At 33.0% G+C, this 20403-nt stretch overlaps 2 protein-coding genes and 1 long non-coding RNA gene across 5 annotated transcripts; 2 read left to right on the top strand and 1 right to left on the bottom strand.

Moving 5' to 3' along the window:
* Positions 1 to 897: 897 nt before the first annotated feature.
* LOC105120690 (uncharacterized) lies at positions 898 to 4767 on the top strand. 3 transcript variants are annotated; one of them, XM_011018995.1, is made up of 4 exons: positions 898 to 1808; positions 3498 to 3609; positions 3704 to 3857; positions 4248 to 4767. In XM_011018995.1, the coding sequence occupies exons 1-4, from the start codon at positions 1427 to 1429 to the stop codon at positions 4581 to 4583; spliced, it is 984 nt and encodes a 327-aa protein (XP_011017297.1). In that variant the 5' UTR covers positions 898 to 1426; the 3' UTR covers positions 4584 to 4767. The 3 variants fall into 3 exon arrangements, with proteins under 3 accessions (XP_011017297.1, XP_011017295.1, XP_011017296.1); XM_011018993.1 differs by having other exon boundaries at positions 902 to 1808; positions 3468 to 3609; XM_011018994.1 differs by having other exon boundaries at positions 906 to 1808; positions 3468 to 3609; positions 3704 to 3845.
* A 1169-nt stretch (positions 4768 to 5936) lies between these two features.
* Positions 5937 to 8047, bottom strand: LOC105120689 (protein BRASSINAZOLE-RESISTANT 1-like). Its single transcript, XM_011018992.1, has 2 exons — positions 7569 to 8047; positions 5937 to 7078 (listed from the first exon to the last, which is right to left on the bottom strand). The coding sequence occupies exons 1-2, from the start codon at positions 7821 to 7823 to the stop codon at positions 6380 to 6382; spliced, it is 954 nt and encodes a 317-aa protein (XP_011017294.1). The 5' UTR covers positions 7824 to 8047; the 3' UTR covers positions 5937 to 6379.
* A 6453-nt stretch (positions 8048 to 14500) lies between these two features.
* Positions 14501 to 16046, top strand: LOC105120688 (uncharacterized). Its single transcript, XR_841410.1, has 3 exons — positions 14501 to 14793; positions 15678 to 15792; positions 15892 to 16046. It is a non-coding gene; the product is annotated as an uncharacterized LOC105120688 (long non-coding RNA).
* The last annotated feature ends 4357 nt before the right edge of the window (positions 16047 to 20403 follow it).

Here is a 20403-nt window from a genome sequence, read left to right as displayed (position 1 = left end):
GGCCTCAACTTTTATCAAAATAAGTGTCATATCCACTTTCAGAACCATATAATTATTAGGCAGGCACGGGGCAGCCCATTATGGGAAGAACAGGCCACAAAGCCGTCTGTTGCCACCTCTCGCTGCTTTCGTTTTCGCTTCTGGGGAGGGAGTAGTCTTTGGATTCCTTTTTCTCAGCGGCAAGCAAACTCACCAGTCACCACCGAGTTCATTACCACTTCACACGACACCCATTTTGCAGTGACAAGTTGACAACTGATTGTGACACTCAGCCAAAGTTTTTCGAGGGTGGTTTGAGAGAATAATAACCATTATTTTTAAAAATATTTTTTGCCCTTTCAACAAATTTAAGTGCCACGTTTGCCCTTCGAAGTTGCCAATTATTGCAACTCATTCCACTTACTGTGCTTTCAGACTGGGTACACAATCCTCTAAGCTGATCGTGTTTGCTTTCATCATTTCATACTATAGAAGAAGAAAAAAAGAGTTTAAAGTTGAAGCGAATGCTGTTTACACCATAATACCTCTGGTTATTTTAGGTAAGGAGGGACACGTATCATCATTGAAATGGAAAAGGATGGATTTCTCTCGTTCCAACTTCAAACTAAAGATGCTATTTTGGTATAAGCTAATGACTATTATATTTGTCTTTATTCGACATCGTCTCACAACCTTAAATATAATGCAAGATGCAGCCTTGATAATGATGCGTCAATTACCTCTGATCCCTCTAGTGGAGGACTTGGGAGTTGGTCCTGGTCTAACGATTTATTAGCTAGGGATGATAATGATAATGTAATATCTATATGAATTACCAAAATCTGATGAATAATATATAAATATAAGAAAATGGACATCCATTAACACCTAACAAATATTTAAAGATAGTTTACACAAGGGGGTTAGACGTGGGCAAAAAAAAAAAAAAACATCCTGGTTAGCTAGACTGCAATTTGGAGTTGATAATGCATGCTACGAGAGGTTCTCTGCTCCTTTGTCCAATTATCGTTGTTCAAGAATGGCAAGTTTGCAAATTGAGCTCAAATGCCCGTCCTTTTCAAACACCAAAATGGTCCCAAGGTTAGGCACACGCAGCGCAAACATTGTGACCTGCTATAACCGGCACCCGACCCTCTCCAAGTTTTTGTTTTTAAACCTCCAAAAGCCCGTCAGTTTTCATGTCCTTCCCCCCCTTGCCCTGCTCTCGCCACAGGTCACACCTCACTGTGCTCTCTCTCTCTCTCTCCCTCCCTGCTGCCCAAACGCTAACCTCTTCACGTTCCCATTTGACCCTCCCACAACCCTCTCTTTCCTTTCAAAGCCACTAATTGCTTCCATTTCTCGCAAAGTACTCTATTAATTGCTTCCATTTCTTTAAGCTCCCCCAAAAGCCTCAAATTAAGCTCGGTTTCAGTTACTTGCGACAATGTCCGGGGCCACTAAGCTACAGTCAGCGACAAAACAGGTACACGAGCCGCCGCGAGCAATACTTGGTCCCACAGGAAACAGAGCTAGGGTTTTCGAGGCCAGAAGGAAAATTGAGGTCTTAAGTAAATCACAGCAGAAACCAAAGAAACCTGTGGAGAAAATGTCTCAAGCTGCAGTTAAGAATAATTTGTCAGTGGATAGCACGTGCTTTTCGGATTCTTCTTCTTCTTCCAGTGGTGTGTCTTCAAGTTCGGGGAAGAATGTGAAGCATTACGGAATAAAAAAAGTCGAGGATGTTCGTAACGGACGTGAGATTAATGATGTTTCGTCGAAGAAAGAGAGGCCGGTTAAGAGGTGTGATTGGATCACTCCGAATTCTGGTAAGAAATTAGTGGATTTCAAGGTTATATGCATTCGTAATGTTACTGGGTCTTAAATTTGAACTGAAGGGGTTTTGAGAAAACAGGGGAAAGTTAGTTGCTTGAATTTAAGAGTGTTAATGATTTTTGGGTTTTTCTAGTGGAATCTTAGGTAATCTTTGGTGTGCTAGACAAATATGAATTGAACATCCAAATTATATATATATATTGAAGTTGTTGATGGACCACTACAAAAATTAATTTTTTTCCTATTTAAAGGGTGGAAAGATAAATTTACTCAGTTATTTGCCTTAAGTTGATTCTTGTTAATTTAAAATTAAAAATAATTATTATAATAATTTTAAAATATGAGTAGAAAATCATTCGAGACATGCTCTTAATACACCAATCAAGTTGATTAATAAATTAAATTGATATAAGAATAAAAATTATTATTATTATTATAATTTTAAAATTTTATTATGCAATTAATTGGATGTAAGGTTATGTATCGGGTTGATTATTATAAAAATAAAAGTAATTATTATTGTAGTTTTAAAATCTTGTTAGGAGATTTATTTAGGATAAAGTTGGAGTTATAGATTAATATAAAAATAAAAATTATTAATATTATAATTTTATAATTCAAATTTAAGGTTAATCCGGAAAAAAACTTGGTCACGGATTAAAAGAGTCTAGTCAAGTTTTTAGCCGATTCATTATTTCTTTATTTTTATTAAAACCTAAACTGGCATAGCCCCAGATGAATCGACTCCTATCTAATATCTGCTAAACAAATTTTATTCGATTCAGTCAAAGCATACCAAATATGGACAAAATAATTAATTGTCAAGTCTAGTCCTATTAAGTCTAATCCAATCAATGCTATTCGGCATGCCAAACATTGCCATAGTGTTTGATATCATATGATTAATGAATGTTGAAAAAATGGTAGCTAAAAATAGTAAATATCTTAGCAGTTTAGGAATGGTTTTGTTGATAGGCGTGCTCTGTGGATTGTGTTAGTTACATGCAAAATTTGTAAAATAATTAAACATGGACGTTGGCGAGTATGCAATAAATGTGGTAAAGATTCATAATAAATAAATAAATGTGGTGAGCTGGAAGGTAAGAATTCAGCCAAGATGTCGAATTTGAGATGACGAGGCTGTTGGGAAATTTTTTATTTGGCATAGCTTCTTAGAGACTGTTGATGTCTTTATATCTTAAAAATGCATCATTTGATTATTGAGTCGTCAAGTAGTGCTTCAATGAACTGGAGTAAAAGCACGAGGTTTGTTAGCTATTGCATGTAGTTTCTGACATGCATGGATGAGATCAACAAGTTACCTAGCAGTTGCAAAATATTTCATGTATTGTTTTCATTTAATTGGCAAAATGGATAGGCTGAACTAGTCCTTGAAAACCAATACCATAGATGCTAAATGTTCTAATAGCATGCCAAAGAGTAATCAGCAGAGTAGCAGTAGTCTGCGATAGTGGAATAACACGGGTAATTTCATTGAATTCAACTAGCATAGATCAATTTTCTAAATTTAAGTCAGTTATGTGTTATTATTTCCCTCGTTTTCTCCAAGTTGCCTGAATTTTGGACCTTTTTTATGGGAAACTAAATTAACTAACCTTTGTGGTTTGCTCTATCGTACTTTTTATTCACAGACCCGCTTTATATGTCTTTCCATGATGAAGAATGGGGAGTTCCAGTTTATGATGACAGGAAACTGTTTGAGTTACTTGTATATTCACAAGCATTAGCAGAACTCAGCTGGCCAGCAATTCTTCACATGAGAGACATATTCTGGTATGTTGTTCTCCACTTTTTATGTTTATCTGTTTTAAGAAAAATGGACTTTATGATTCGTATGTGATGTTTTTCCATTAAATTTTAATGTCAGGAAGCTGTTTGACAACTTTGACCCATCATCCATTGCACAATTTACTGAGAAGAAGCTTCTATCATTGAGATTTAATGGGAATCTGCTGCTATCTGAACCAAAGCTTCGTGCAGTAGTGGAGAATGCTAAACAGATGCTCAAGGTAACCATACAGGTCAAGTCATTAATCCAACCAGCCTCCTAGGATAGTTGCATAATGCTTGTGGGAGGCTGAGTTTATCAAAGTCACTAGAGGATAATTTAGTGGAGGTTTCAAATTTAGCTTTCTTATTTTCTCAAACTAAGCAAACGGATGGACAAGTTTAAAGGGCTCATTCTAATGACACCAGAACTGTGAAAACAGAGGAGATCTACTTATCTGTTTCAACAAGAGAGTATTGGGTTTTTCTTTTTGTTCGTTGGCTGGTTTGGGGGATGTGGGGAATCCAAATCCTAGTGCCTGAGAGAACTAAGTTTTGACAATTGGACCAATGCCGCATTGAGTTGAGATTCATGTGCACAAGTGATAGGAAGTTAATGAGCTCCTCTTTCTTGTAATCTGCAGATTCAGCAAGAATTTGGTTCCTTCAGCAACTATTGCTGGCGATTTGTGAACCATAAGCCATTAAGAAATGGTTTTCGCTATGCACGCCAAGTACCTGTGAAGACCCCTAAAGCTGAACTGATAAGCAAGGACCTGATGCGAAGAGGCTTCCGCTGTGTTGGACCTACAGCTGTTTATTCATTTATGCAAGTGGCAGGATTTGTTAATGATCATCTTAAAGCGTGCTTCCGATACCAAGAATGCAATGTGGACGTCAAAAAGGATTTCAAACCCAAGAGCGAAGAGACAGAGATAGTTACTAAAGCTTTGGGGAAAACATGCGTATCTCATGACTGAGCCATTTCTCTCCGTCCTTGACTAATCACACTCATAAAACTGTAGAGCAGACCAGTTCTCTTGTAACGAGTCTAATATTTTCTAGCTGCATAGCTTGTTCTTCCACCTGTGCATCCTCTTCCTATTACAAATATTACTGTAATAAAAACAATCCTTGTTATGTGATAGTACTAAATTTCATAAACTTGGTGTTCAAGCATTCTAGGTAACAGTAAGTTTGCATGAAGGTTCTTGCCAGGGGACGATGGCAATTTGTGCAAATTATGAACGAAATAGAAATCAAAGGTAAATACATTTCTATCCATTAAAAAAAAAAAATCATTCTCTGTGAGCACTTTTTTTCCCTTCTGGCGACAACTAGAGATTCTTTCTTGAGGGAAGAAAGGTGGTTGTTGTTGGATTAGATTGAGTGAGATGAAAATGAGTTACAGCAGGATCGTGTTTTTTTCAGCTGAATCTCATGTACATATATAACTCAAGCTGAAGCCTGTAATATATATAATTTAAGCTGAAGCCTGTTATTACATGGAAAAAATTAAGTTCCAAGAAAATTATTGCCATTGCAGCCTTAAAACTTGAAGAAATTATGAGGTAAGATCGGAGCAGTGAGATCCTCCTCCCCTCTCATGTAAAAAAAAATTAGTGTATAAAAATTATTAATGAGATCCCTTTTATGTGAAATAAAGGAATATAACTTCAGCTATATCGAATGATTTTTTCGCCTACTAAAACTTAAAAGATGTCCAGGAGCTTAATAATTTATTTAAAAATATATTAAATATTTTTTTATTTTTATCATCAACATAACCAAATAATATATATATATTAAATTTTTGCAAATATCTTTTGAATCATAATTCTAAACAACCTCTTACGCTAAAAAAAATTTGAAAAAAAATGAAGGTGAAGCCCTCACATTATTTAGTCACTGATCAAGCATGTGGGTTTGATGAGGGGATGCAACGCCCAAACCTGGAAATCTTTTGTAGTGGCGAATAATTGCATTCAGCTTGGAGGATAGCACGATGACCGAAGCCATGTGGTGCAAATGATAAGCGAAATAGAAATTTAAAGTAAATAAATACGGATGGAAACCAGACCCCTCTGGTTGGACAGCAGATAACATTGCTACGTAACAACCATTCATATAATCTGCATCCCTCGTTATTTAAACTCCTAATTCTCATTCCCTTGTTCTAATATTGATGAATCTCTACACGAGTGAACGTGGGTTTTGTCGGGCAATGCCAGTCAAAGGCCAGCCTCATTTGCTGAGTATGCGATGTGCTGAGGATCATGATCATCGCAGACAGTAACCATGGCAACAGATTTGAAAGACAAAGAAAGCTGCACTGAAATACAAAGTTGTGTTTGTAACAAGATACATCCATTAACTTAATGAAGTAAAACATCAACAAATGGTTTATGTTGTCAGCAGGTTCTTTCAAAGTTCATAACAAATAGAAAAAACTTCTCGATCACACCCAGAAATATCCCACGATATCTACATGTAATACTTGTGAAACATTCCAAACAATTCAACTGGCAAATTTAATCATCAAATAAGTAAAAGAAAAAAAACTAAATAACGATAGAACTAAACATGAAAAGTTACTTCCTTTCATGAACCAAGATTGGTTAAGGAAATGCACTTCTTGCCAAAGTAACTAAGCCATGCATAGGAAATGCTCTTCCAGACCAAGCTTGTGAACCACAAACTGGAAAAAAGGATATCTTCACTTTCATTCCTGCATTTCATTGCCATCACTTTTACTGATACATGGCACCAGTTCACTCTAACTCCGAGCCTTGCCACCTCCAAGTGTGAGCTCTAGATCATCTAATCCTACTTCACGAATCCTCTCTCCTTCCCATGGTTTCACCTGTTCGCTACCAAACTCAAAATCCATTGACATTCCATTATCTTTGACCAGATTGTTGGACAAAATTTGCTGAGCCACAGGTTTCACAAGATTATAGGTAGGAGAGGTGGGCATTGCTGCAACCACAGAAGGAGCAAACTTTTGAAAGCTTATCCACTGACCAGACTCAGCGGTGGATGAATCAGACTCGTCACATTCAGGTATAGTGGCTGGAGCATGAAACTGACGGTGAGTCGGGCTAGCTGGGGCAGACACTGCATTGAAAGGGTAACTGAAGGAGGCCATGGATTGTTTAGCAATGAAATCCCAGTTAGGAATTGGCTTGGGATTTCTTGAGGTTGGGGACGAGAGAGGTGGGGTTACAGGTGCACTGTTTGAGATTCGGAGAGGAGGAAGAGACAACGGAATGGCACTTTGAAGGAATGGAAGGAGATTAGAAGAGACATTGTTATCACCACGAGTGGGGCTAGGAAATGACGAGGAGGAGGGACTGACTTGATAGGAAGGAATCGGGCTGGGAAACGATGAAGATAGCGGACTCGGATTTTGGGATGAGTATGGGGTTACTCTCATTGATGAACCTACTATCTCTATTGGAGGTGGCCTGTGTCCCTGGACAATAAAAATGAATCAAGCATGGAACACAAAGGGTCATAAAAACCTTAAACACTGGTGAAATGGTTTCAGATAGAGCAAACAACAAGTGATTAAAATGAGATAACAGCAATTCAAGCTTAATTAACTGGATTTAAAAACAGAGGAAGACCATCTTCTTTAATTGATCAGTGACGGTTAATCACACTGACTGGATTCGATGAATTTAAAGTTTCTTAAAACAGAAAAGACACACGGATTAAAGCCCTTTTTTACTAACATTTTAAGCTTCAATTGACCAGCTGTAAATCTTAAATTCCCCAATGCCTTCAAATCAAAACCTAGTGCCACTTAAGCTTGAGAAGAAAAATGAAAACAGATACAAAAGAGAGTGTTCAGCTGAGATAGAAGCTTGATCTAACTAGGAAAGGAGGGAAAACGAGATGAATCAAAAGCAACAAGTACAGATCCATGAAAAGAAAAATAAGGGCGTGTGTGTGTAGCATACCTTGCGATAAGTAGTTCCGTCCTCTTCAACAACCCAACCAGCCTCAGCACAGAGAGCTTTCAATACCTCATTATTGTCGCAATATTTAGGCAAATTATAATTCCCTTGAGCCCTTAACCCAGTAAATATTTTTGCAGCTATGGCTCTTCTCCTCCTCTCTCTCCTTCTATTATTCTCTCTCTCCCTCCACGACGGCTTCCTCCTCGTAGTTGCCGCCGCTGCAGCTGATGTAGAAGTGGCCCCATCTGACGTCATTTTCCGACAGCAGACCACCCTACTACAGACGCTCTAACTCTAGTTCTCTCTCGGCTAAAAGGAAAGAGCCGGGAAGCAGAGAAGAGAAGGTCACGAGGAAGAGGCTTTAAAATGTTTAATTGGCTGGGAAGTATAGTAGAAGAACCTGTCTGTGTTGGGGTTGTTTTATTTTTTTATTTATTTTAATAAAGTTTTATGATGAACGAGAAAGGGAAAAAAACAGAAAAAAGAAAAAGTCAAGTCACTGAAGAGAAATTGGTGGGGGTGGAGGTGGGGGTGCGTTTTTCATATCAATGCATGAAAAGGTTTTGTATTAAAGGTGCCCTAATCTATATTGAAAAAGAAAGTGATTGAAATTGTTTTGGTACAAACTCTATTAGTGGCCGAGCCAAGCTCTTTTTCAGCCTGAAAAAAAAAGAAGAAGAAGGTTTTGTTTTTAAAAAACAAAAGAAATTTGATATCTATGCTAAATCTTGATTAATTTCATATTGTGATTATAAATAAAGTGTTGGTTTAATAATTAAAGCACCGTTATATCCCTGAAATAATAAAAACATAAGTTTGATTTTTATAAAGCGTACTTGTTAGAAGGAATAATCTCAAACGGGGCTAATCTCATTCTTTAAAAAAGATGTAAGGATATATGGGTAAGAATAAAAATAAATTCATATTATAATAAAAATACATACAGTGACAACAACAAATAAATTTAAAAAACAAAATATTAGCTTAAGCAAAATTTAGTTAACACGTAAAACTTGTTATCTGATATATAAAATTAAAATAATTTCATATGAGAATGAAATTAGTAAAAATTAATTGTAAAAAAAAACTTAAAAAAAAATCTAAGTCAATCCGATCCAATCTTTAAACTTGTAACCTAAAAGGTTGATAAAATATCTATCAATAAAATATTATAGGATGAAATAAAATAAAATATTAAATAAAGCAACTGAAAAAAAAATTCAGTTAAGAGAATGATATAAAATATAAAGGGATGCAATTAAAAAAATAATTTAATTAAAAAATTATTAAAAAAAAAATAAAAAGAATAATGATTAAATACGAAAGGTAGAAAACTCAAAAGAGTGTTAAATCAAAGAAAACATCAATAAAAAGAGGAGGAACCAAATCTAAAAAGAAAAAATTGAAGGGTGGCTTTGAAAATACACAGGGAAAGGCTTCGAAACTGAGGAAAAAAGAAGAAAAAATAAAAGGAAAAATAGAAACTGCCATTGGCACAAAACTCGACTTTTTTTGCTACACACACCATCCATTAATGGAGGCAACATCGTGAGTATTGAAACAATGTCGTTGAAGCTAAAGTTTGGCCGTTGGAAGACATAGTACGTATTATTTGAAAAGCATGGGATCATACATGAATATTTACGTTAATTTCACTCGTAACTGACTTTTTCAAGTTAAATAATATTTTATATATGTCAACCTATTAAATTGTCATGATTGGACTTTATAATTACAGAAAGGGAAAGATAACAACCCCTTAACCCAAGACAAATATAATTTAAATTTAAATACACTAAAGTAATTTTACTATGCATTTAAAGTGAAAATGTAAAAAAATAACCTTACTTGCCCACACCAGTGCGTTAATTCTTGCTTTTAATGGCATATCGCTCATTTCAATGTGCAAATAACAGCAAAAGGACTATTATACCACCACTTCCAAGATCATTTTGTGCTGTGTTTATAAAGATGAAATCATCATTTAATTATTATAATCTATATGCTAACTAATCTATGTATATAGTAATAAAACTAAAATAAAATCACGAGTCCTTTTAGTTTCTTTTAACTAGATATGTTTGTCTATTGCCATGACTAAATAATCTTTTTTAATGTAAAAAAGGTGATAGGTTAAAAAAAATTTAAGTATCAAGTCATGGGTGAAATTGACAATTTAAAAATTTACAAAAAAAATAAACAAAAAACTAAAATCATATCCGAATCTATTCAGATTATCAAACACCTAATACTAAACTGATTGAAGGAGATCTCTGAAAAAAAAAGTTAAACTTCAAAAAAAAATATCAACTTAAAAAAAAAAAAAGAGAAATCAAGCAAATCCAAACAAAACTTCCAAATCTAATGTAATCTAAAATACTCTCAACTTATTAAATCATGAATCTAAGTTCAATCAAAAAATTTAAATGTCATCTAATTTAATTTTAAAGAATGGAATCGTTGAAAAAATTATTAATAAAAAATTAGTTGTAAAATAAATGGAATAGCAAAAATAGATGGGTTAAAATCTTATAGGAAAAAACCAAATAAAGATGAGATCCATAAAAATAAAATAAAAAAATTATTTCAAGCAAACATAAAATGAAATTAAAAGAATTAGGACCACACTTGAAAAATTAAAAAATCATAAAGGGTGAATGAAAATTATTTTTAAGAATGATAAATTATTTATAAATTAAAAAATAGCAGGGTTCAAATAGAAAAAGGAATTATTGAGGGCTAACCCAATATAATCAAACAAAAAAATAAAAGGAAATACAGAAAAGAAAAAAATTGATAAAAAATAAGATAACATCAATTTAGAAAAAAGTAAAAAACCATAAAGCAAATCTTTTAAACATGATCTAATTTCTAAAAGTCACATCTTGTGAAATTTTTTATCCAAATTCAATCAAGAAGCATAATCTTTAACCAATTTAGTTTTGAATGATGAAATCAATAGAAAAAGATTACAAAAAAGACTTGTAAAAGCAACAAAAATAATGAGGATAAAATTTGATAAAATGAACCAAAATAGGATGTAATTTAATGAAAAAAATAAAAATAAATCTCAAATAAAATAAATATTAATTAAAAGAATAAAAACCAAATTTAAAAAAAAAATCATTGGGGGCGGGGGGGAATTAAAAACATCTATAAAAACAAAGCAAACTGAATAAACATCCTCAATATGTTCTAATCCTTAAAAGCTCACAACCTATAAAATTCTAGATCCCAAGTCATACCAAAAAATTTATTATAAGCACATTTAAAAATATAAAATTTAAAAACTTGTCTAAGCAAGGAAAAAGATAGCTAAAAAAATCTTGAGCGAACCCGATAACGAACTAGGTCAACAAATAAAAATATATGAATTATGACATGAAATTGGGATGACCATATAATTAGAAAAGCAAAAACAAAATATCACCAAAAGATATATTAAAAAAATACTTTAGAAAAAGACATAAACCGGCATGGATTAATCCTTTTGATTCATTACTTGAGTCATGAAACTAGAATGACCTCCTTAAAGGTAAACCTAAAAAAGCAGAGATATAAGATTCTTAATCAAATAAATTTTAAGAGATAAAATTAAAAGAAAAAAATCAATAAAAACAATGCAATACAAAAAAATAGCAATTAAAATAATTAGGGTTAAATTTTACATAAAAATAAAATGAAATTAAATGTTTAAGGATGGAATTGTAAAAATAAAATAAAATAAAATAATAAAAAATAGCAATTAAAAGAATTAGGGCCACATTTGACATAAAAATCAAATGAAAATAATGCCTAGAGGTGGAATTGAAAAATAACAAATCAATCTAGAAAATGATTTAAAACAAAATAAATAGCAATTAAAAAAATAAGGATCAAATATGAAAACAAATAAAAAAAATCAAATGACTAGGGATGAAATAAAAAATAAAATCCAATTAGAAATAATTAATGTAAATAAAACAATTGAAAAAAAAAGAGAGAGAGAAGAGGGAATGAATCAAAAGAAAAAATAAAATGAAAGATTGATATGAATTTTTGAATGGTTAGCATGCAATTTGAGAAAGAAAAAAAGAAAAGAAAAAAAAAATTCAGACTAAATTACTATACATATGACACCTAAAGAAAAAAAAAAACATCGATATAAATCAAATAATATGATAGAACAACCAAAATCAACCACACGCACTACTAGAAGGCTATCGAGCAATTCACACTTGCAATACATGAATTAATAAATTTTTTTTTGTAATTTGTATAAAATCAAAAATACCTTTAAAACTCAACAATAACACTAAACAAATCATGTAAAGTTATAAGCAAACCCTTAAAGATAAGGCTAAAAGATTTGAATGGTAAGAATATTGCAGTAAGTATATTGTTCTATCTAATATAAAAGCACAGAAAGATTCTTATGGAAGGCACATATAATTATTTTATTGAAGGGTTGTATTAATAATTTTATTGTGTATTAAAAAATTCAATTACTAAAATAACCTTGTATATTTCTTAAAAGATATTTATATCATAATAAAATTACCACCTCATAATAAAATATTTATATTATTATAATGAATACATACATACATATATATATATATATGTATGTATGTATGTATAATAATTAGGAGTCATTAAAGGAAGGGAGGAGTTCAAGCCACCTTATATTATTGTGGCTCGCTTGAGTGAGGAGACCAAGTATACGGGAGTTGTGTTGGAATTTTCTTTCTTTCTTTTTCTAAATAATAAATAAATAAAAGGAGGGGTGACGGTGACGGTGACGCTGGGGCTGGGGGGCTTGCCGCGTGTTTGTGATCGCTTACGTACCTGTCTTGTAATGACCAAATAATTCAAACATGGGGTCCAAGCCGTTGAGGGTGGGACCCAACATTTGAGAACGTGTCTCTTTCTTCTCTGCCATTGGATGGATGAGCCCAGTTCTTTCAGGAGGGCCCAGTCAACTTTATTGATAAACTTAAATAGAATTTTATAGACCATGCTAGGCTATAGGTCCGGTGGAGATTTTTTAAAACACAAAAACATGTGTGAGTGCTGTTAACTTATTTTCTAACATAAAAGGAATCTTTAATGAAATTAGAGAAAAAAAAGAGAGACAATCCAGAAATAAAAAAATTAAAGGAAAAAATAAAAGAATTACTATTGAATTCATAGTTTGTTTACCGCGCTACACCGTGGATTAGATTAAAAATCAACTTTAATTGCAAAAATATATATATCTACAGACATTGTTAATATTTTAATAATTTCAAATTAAATCAAAGGCCCATTGAATTGAGCTCTTTTATTGCCTGAGTCTAAAACTACACAGGGGTTGAAGTTGATTTTTATATACTTGCTTAACTAAATATATATTTAAAAGTGTAGTTGTAATTGTTTTTTAAAATATTTTTTAACTAAAAAAATATATTAATAATATTTTTTATTTTTTAAAATTATTTTTAAGATTAACATTTTAAAATAATTTGAAAATATAAAAAACATATTAATTTTAAAAAAAATCAATTTTTTTATAAATACTTTTAAAATACACCATGAATAATCTAAAATCAAAACCTAAAACAACTTAATCTTGCTTGAAAAAAAATATCAATATGACGAAGTTTTAACAATATTTTTAAAATATTTAGATGTTAAGGACATTTTAGACCTACCCAAATTAGGTCGACATGAATTTTCCCACGAACGATTGAATTTGCTCGCCTTTACATGTGGATGATTAGATCTCTAGAAACCAACGAAGCTTTACTTCTGAACTGAAACATTTACACATCAACAATTTATTATACAATTTGATAGGAAATGAAAGGGGGGGAAAACAGGTGAGGTGTTTACCCATTTATATAGACGGCAAAACACCATAAGCTTTCCCGGATGTTTTACTAGTCTTTCCAAGTATTTTAACAGATTTGGCCATTTAATTACACCAGAGAGTCTTTGGAATGCTCTTGATCCTAGATTGGAAGGAGTGGTTGCGACTTGGCGAGGCTCAGGACCCTCTCTTCTGGGAAGATTATAGATCGTGTACGCGCGTCCAAGATTGTGGATCAAGAGGGTGTTCGGAAATTTCAACCATGCAAACAGCGAGGGGGGGGCTTTAAGACCTGCCATGTAACAACGAAAGTGAAGAAGGAAAAGGGAGGATAGATGCGGAGTTAAAATCATATATAAAAGGATAGGTTTCCAGTCTTCTCCAAGAATGTTTAGGCAGACATTGCCTTCCACGTCAATATTAGAATAGCAAACCACTACTACGTTCTCAAATACCCCGTATAGCCTTCCTCCTTCCTCTAATAGTTCTTCAAACCTTGATTGAGTAGATTGTATCATACACTTTGTTCCTATTCTTGCCTTTCAGCTCCCTCAAAACCCTCTTAAAAGAGTGTGAATTTTGCCTAATGTTGTGTCATTCATCGACATTAAGTCTAAAAATGCTTGAAGCCCTTGAAACCAAGTATAGCAAAGCAAGAATTCCCTTTTTGAAGACGTAATTCCCCCGCGCTTTGCTTCTTCACTAGAGGCCTTCCCATCTGCTCTCCTTTTCTCTATGCTTTGCTAAAAAAAATAGGGTTCATGTTTGGGTTTTAAAAATACCTCTAATGTAAATGATGTGACAATACTCGGTTATTTTTGTATTTTAAAAGAGTTAGAAAAAAAATATTTATTTATTTATTTCAAATTAATTTATTTGTTATTTTATTAATATAAAAAATTCAAAAAAAATTTCAATATATTTTTAAAAAATATATACTTTTAAAAATAATTTCTATTACCAAAATAGCTATGACTCGGGTTCATTCTCAACGTAACAGTCGTTGTTTTTACAAAGTTCTGACTCCACGAGTCCCACAGAGAATATTCTTTGATGACATTATAAGAGAGAGGGAGGTGTGATAGTGAGGAAACAAAGAAAAAAGGGAAGAGAATTGAGAAATGGAAGAGAAACGAAAACAAATTCTGTTGTGGCGTTTCTTAATTCAAAAGCAACAGGGCCCCGTCTCATGTTAACAAAGAGAATGGATAGAGTGGAGATAACATATTATGCTTTTGGATGATCTTTTTGTTTTACACCGTTTCCTTGGACACTGAAAACAGAGAATAAAAGGTTTTGATTGTCTGTTAAGAACTTTGTTTTCCTTGAACTTGATAACGGGGTTTTGATTTTGTGATACAGATTCAATGCTGGATGCTCTTGCAAGCATACCAGGTAATTTTTTTTATTATTAATATTTCTGGTTCTGTTTTGTTGATCTTTCTCTGTTGTAAATCTGGCAAACCATTTGTTTGATTTATTAAAAATGGAGTAAAACGGAAACAGCTTCTGCTGCTATGTGTCCTGAAAATCAAAAGTTTCACTAGTCACTTGGTGGCAACTTCCGGTTTGCTTGGGTTTCCAACAGAAAATCTTGATAATCTTGCTTAAGTCAAGGGGTATATTTTCTTTGAATTTGGTTTTGGATTTTGATTATATGGAACCTTTCAAAATTATATCATGTAAAGCTTTGAAACTTTTTGTTCCCCTGCAATTCTTTTCCCTTTTTTTTTTATTGATCCTGCTTCAGATTTGCAGCTACGGTGATTCAGAGTTGCAAGTTACAGAAAATTTGGCCGAAAACATGACTTGGTATAATCTAAAGTCCCATTAGTCAATCTCACCTAGCTTGGAGCTCATATGTATAGTCAAACTGATCTCTGGTGTGTCATGTGTGGTTCTTGCATTTACCTATCAGTAAACAAAGTTTCCTTGTCCTCAGATCATGGATTTTGAAACAAGAGAATTATGTAATATATTGTAAGCCTAGTTCAATGACAATGCCCCCCTGCCAACAATCTTTTCACCAATCTTGGTGTGTTCTTCTTCTTTTGAACTGATAGGAGGGTTAACTGGTATCTCTATTTCGACTTAAGATTTTTTCCTGCAAGGATGGGGAAAAAAGTTGTTTTTTTTAATCTCTTGCCTTTGCTCTTCTTAGCCTGTATTGTTCATGTCGAATTGAATGATGATTAAAGTATAAACTAAAATGGACAGTGTTACAACCCGATAGACATGTACTTCCATTAATATGAAATGAACTCTTTCACCATTGGCAGGAGAATCAACCCTGAATTTTTTGAAGGCCAAGTGCCTCATGAGCGTAAAACTGAGTGAGTGATGCAAGAGTACTGGACAGATCAGAAGGCACGGAGTGAAAAAGGCAAGGCTAAGGTACTTGATATAATATGCAACCCTTCTGCTTATTGGTTAACATCAGTATTTTATATCCTTTCTCCTATCAACCTGCCAGTTTGGCTGGACATTTTACAGGTAGCCAGCTCCTAATGCAGAGTATCTCTTGGCGGTGAACGAGTTCTAGACCATGAAAAGCAGCTGATTGCTAGCCCCCATATTGACAGTGATACCCACATTCACTGGAAAAAATCATTTGGTCCAAGGACTCCTGCCAATACAAACAATGGTTCCACGAGCAAACCTGAGGCGCCACTTTGATTGTGGCCTTTGTTCATGTCTGCTTGGTGAATTTGATTTTCATTTTTCCTTTTGGACCGGATACCTGTTGCTTGGAGTATACCTGTAACAGAGCCCTCTTTGTTTTTTTGTTCTTTGTTGGTAACATAGGACACTAGAGAAAAATGTTAGCATGTTCGTGTGTGTATGTGTTTCCTCCATATATTGGCTTCCTTTTATACTGAATTCTAGTGTTTCTGTACGTGGAGAAGGAGAATGACACTGGAAAGTTGGCTGCGACAGGAATACCTCCAAAACTCCTGGTTGCAAATCCACCTGAAATTTATTATTTTTCCAGAGGTGATTACTTGGAACTGCTGGATCTTGACAATCCAGCATCACCCTCTTCGAGTTCAGATGATTCAAGTTGTTTGACCATATCATCAGATGAGTACTTCGACTCAATTGCTTTGTTGCGAGACCTAGAATCTGAAGGTAATCAGGGCTTGGTACAAAAGATTTAGGCAGCTAGGAAGTGGAAGGAAAAAACTCGGGAGGAAGTATCTGTGCTTTATGCCATTCTACTTCCTCCTCTACTATCAGTTGCACATTGATCATTTTGTATATAAGCATATTATCTTAGTAAGTGGGTGTACTTCCTCCTCTAACATCAGTTGCACATTGATCATTTTGTATATAAGCATATTATCTAAGTAAGTGGGTGTAGTGATTCTTTTTTGAGTAGTGTATCCTGAAATAACTAGGTCGGGCACAGAAGCTGATATAGGGAGATTTGCTATTTTTCTGTTCAGATGACCGGTGAGCCTTGGATTTTGAAGACGATAGGTACAAATAGGTGGTATTCGAGGGAGACAATAGTAGCAAGTTGACATTGATTACTCTGTTACATGCAAGGATACAAGTATGCTGTTCACTTTCCCCTTGCAAGCTTCTATTTATAAATTATTCATGTGACGCTCGTAATGTAACAAAAGCTGCTATCAACCATGTGATTTTCCGCTTTCCCATTGCACTGGAATCATTGAACTGAAAAATGATAGGACATCGAGGCAAGAACTTTAAGGTGCACTGAGAGGTTCTAATAACAGTAGTTTTTCCCTTTTCACTGGACCTCCTCCATGAGGTGGTGCCTTTATATTAATTTACCAGAATTGAATCAGCCCTTGCTGTTAGTCCGGGAGCTGGGCTGGTGGACCAGTTTCTGGGCCTTGTTCACCAATTCGAATGCTTTGGTAGGCCTACACTCCGTGTAGTTCTTTTCAATCCACGAACGATGGGCCTTTCTCTGCTCCTGTGGTCATCTATCATAACCCCTTGACAGAAATAGCAAAACAGAAAAGGTTTTAGAACTTAACTTCAATTTTTTTCTCACATTTTTTTATTCAATTATTTTAATTTCATGATTCAAAATATAAGATATGATTATCTTATCCAGTTTGCTAGCATTTTTACTTTGTCTCTTTTATTGTTTTTAATTCATCCTTTTATATTTTATTTGTTAAGAATTATACTTTATTATTTTTTTATTGTTTCTTAATTTATTCAAGTCTAATGAACTAAATTGAAAATTTAGCATTTCATTGGAGTTAACTCAATTCAATTTATTTTTTAATTTGTTTATTTGTGTTAGGTTGAACAGGAAATAAGCTTCATTGCTTTTTTTTTGGATGATTTTTTTTCAGATTCTTATAAGAACATTTTTTATTTATTTGATCCATTTATTTTTATTACTTATTTTTATCATTTAATTAAATTACATCAGTTTATTTAACTAAATTAGATGTATATCCCGAGTCATGAATTGTTTTCACTTCTTTAAATACGTCAAACACACATCCTTTTTTATGCTAAAACTTGAGAGGTGCGACCTAGCATGGCCACGAGTCTAGGTTTTGCTGTTTATTATTGTATCCTCTTTCATAGAGCACTTATTGACAACAAACTATGAAAGGGCATGAGAATATTATGATGTTGAATTAAAGGTTGATGTTATGAAATAAACTTTGAGGTTATATTTCTAAACAAAATTAGAAGGAAAAATACCAAAATTAACCAAAAACAAAGCCTTTTTTATTCCCGCTGTTCAAAAGGTGTAAAAAAATTAATTTGATTATTAAAGTCTTAATTTATGCATATTCAGCCCTTATTGTTTTAGAATTTTATTTTTTAATCATAAACTTCATTGTTTTTATGTTTCAGTTTTTTTATATCGAAAGACAAAAGGAAAAGCTGCTTTAAAAGAAAGATAGGAGAGAAAGGATTATATCAATGTCTAATTTTGGTGTCAATAAATTCATTTAAGATATAAGAGTTCAATTGAAATTATTTTACCCACCAACAATGAAAAAAATAGCTCAGAACTTGTAAAGGTTTTTAATTTCAAATTGAATTTTTGTTTTTAAAATGATTAAATTATGTTTCAGGGTTGAATTTCAGGTTATTAAAGTTTCAAGATGTTATTGAAGTATTTTTTTTATATGAAAACATATTGAAAATAAATTTATAGGGTCTCAAAACTTAGGCTTCGGTTTTTTAAACATCAAAGTTGATAAATAAATAATCAGTGAATACATGTTATATGTTAAAGCATATGATGAGTTGTCTATTTTTTTTATAAAAAAAAAAAAGGAAAGAAAATTAGGCACGCATGCATGACTTCCTAGCCCAACCACATCTATTTTTTAAGATTAGATGCCCGAGTCCAGCATTTCAGGTCCAGTAATGCATGACATGAGATTTAACAGTTAAATACTTTTTCCATAGCTTTTAAATAAGTAAAAATATATATACTTATTCCATAGCTTTTAAATAAGATCATAACTTTTTTTCTACGGTAATATTAGCCATTCTTTTAAGAATGATTATAAATTAATTTAATTTACAAAATCTTCTTAAAATATGCTCAACAATAATAAAACCTATTTTGTTATTGTTAATTTCTTATACAATTTTTTTAAAAAATAATTATTCTTTTATTTTTTTATTCAAATATGTGAAAAATATAAAGAGCGTGCTTTTTATTTATTTATTAAGAGTATGATAAGTTTTTTATTTAGAAATAATATAGATTAGAGCGGTACTGTAGTGATCCGGGATCTCCCTGGTTTCAAAGTCCGAATCCCTAAAATATATCCATGGCTGTTAGCATCTCTTCAATCCTTGTCCAGTTCCATCGATCCTATTTTGAGCAAATTAAATGACCAAAGAATTGTTGTTTGGAGAACTCTATTGCGATAAAATGGTGATTGAAGGATATGAACTAGTGGGACCACCCGTTATGATAGTCCGTAACACTGCCTTAGCAAATCTTTTGTATTTGTTTTTGTGTTTAAAAAAAATTAATTTTTTTTATTTTTTAAATTAATTTATATGATATTTTTGGATTACTTATGTTAATAAAAAAATTATTATTTTAATGTATTTCAAAATAAAAAACACTTTTAAAATTAATAACTACTGTACTTCTAAATATTTTTTTATATGTTTATTATTACAACACCAATTACTTTTTATTTTGATTTTTATTAGAAAAGTATTATAATAATATATTTTTTATTTTTAATATTAATATTTTAAAAAATTAAAAATTAAAAATACTTTTTAAATATGAAAAAAAAAAAACAGACACTAACAGCAGACATGAAAACATGGGGAAGTAGGTGTGCACCGGCCTTGGGATAGGGGGAAAAAAAGCCCGGATAAAAGGGACCCGGAAGAGATTGTTGACTTAATTTATTCTGATTCACATGTCTATGCCTAACTCTTCGAATTGGCCTGGGTTGAAGGCAAGTTCCCTGACGGGGGAGCACGTAACATGTTCTTGAAGTGAAGGGCTCCCCCCCTTTTTTTTTTTTTCACTGCTCGACTGGAAAAAAAAAAAAAAAACATAAAATACAGATGTAGGAGTCGTACGTAACTATGCCTGTCTTGAGGGTAAAACACAACTGCAAATAATATCTGTACGCTATCCCCTTCGAGGAATACCATGAGATGGGAGACGAAGCTAGCCCAGACTCCTCGCCGAGGGAATTGTCTTTGTACATGCTTGATTTGTAACTTACATTATTTAAATAATTGATCGATTTATTATATACTAATTCATGTTATTTCTTAAAAAAAAGACTTTTCACATGATTCAACTTGCACGCTAGGAAACAGATTGCCTGACATCAATTCCTATGCTAGGAAGAAAACTAAGTAATTATTTAGATGGTAACCAAGGTAAAGATTTGGAATCAAGGAGTTTGCTTTATAATTTTTTTTTAGATTAACGTGGGTGTCCGGGCCAGCTTGCGCGCACCACGACTAATCCCACGGGCCCTGAAGTTAACGACCATGTAAGCCTCCAGT

Source organism: Populus euphratica, unplaced genomic scaffold (assembly GCF_000495115.2).
Source record: "Populus euphratica unplaced genomic scaffold, PopEup_1.0 scaffold6.1, whole genome shotgun sequence".
NCBI lineage: Eukaryota > Viridiplantae > Streptophyta > Magnoliopsida > Malpighiales > Salicaceae > Populus > Populus euphratica.
The sequence above is the reverse complement of the archived record's forward strand: the minus strand, read 5'-3'. Positions and strand labels throughout refer to the sequence as shown.

Coding starts and splice junctions, on each gene's coding strand:
- LOC105120690 (XM_011018993.1), top strand. CDS start 1,427: ATGTCCGGGGCCACTAAGCTACAGTCAGCGACAAAACAGGTACACGAG. Junction 3,610..3,703: donor CACATGAGAGACATATTCTG/GTATGTTGTTCT, acceptor TTTTAATGTCAG/GAAGCTGTTTGACAACTTTG. Junction 3,858..4,247: donor TGCTCAAGGTAACCATACAG/GTCAAGTCATTA, acceptor TGTAATCTGCAG/ATTCAGCAAGAATTTGGTTC.
- LOC105120689 (XM_011018992.1), bottom strand. CDS start 7,823: ATGACGTCAGATGGGGCCACTTCTACATCAGCTGCAGCGGCGGCAACT. Junction 7,079..7,568: donor ACGGAACTACTTATCGCAAG/GTATGCTACACA, acceptor TTTATTGTCCAG/GGACACAGGCCACCTCCAAT.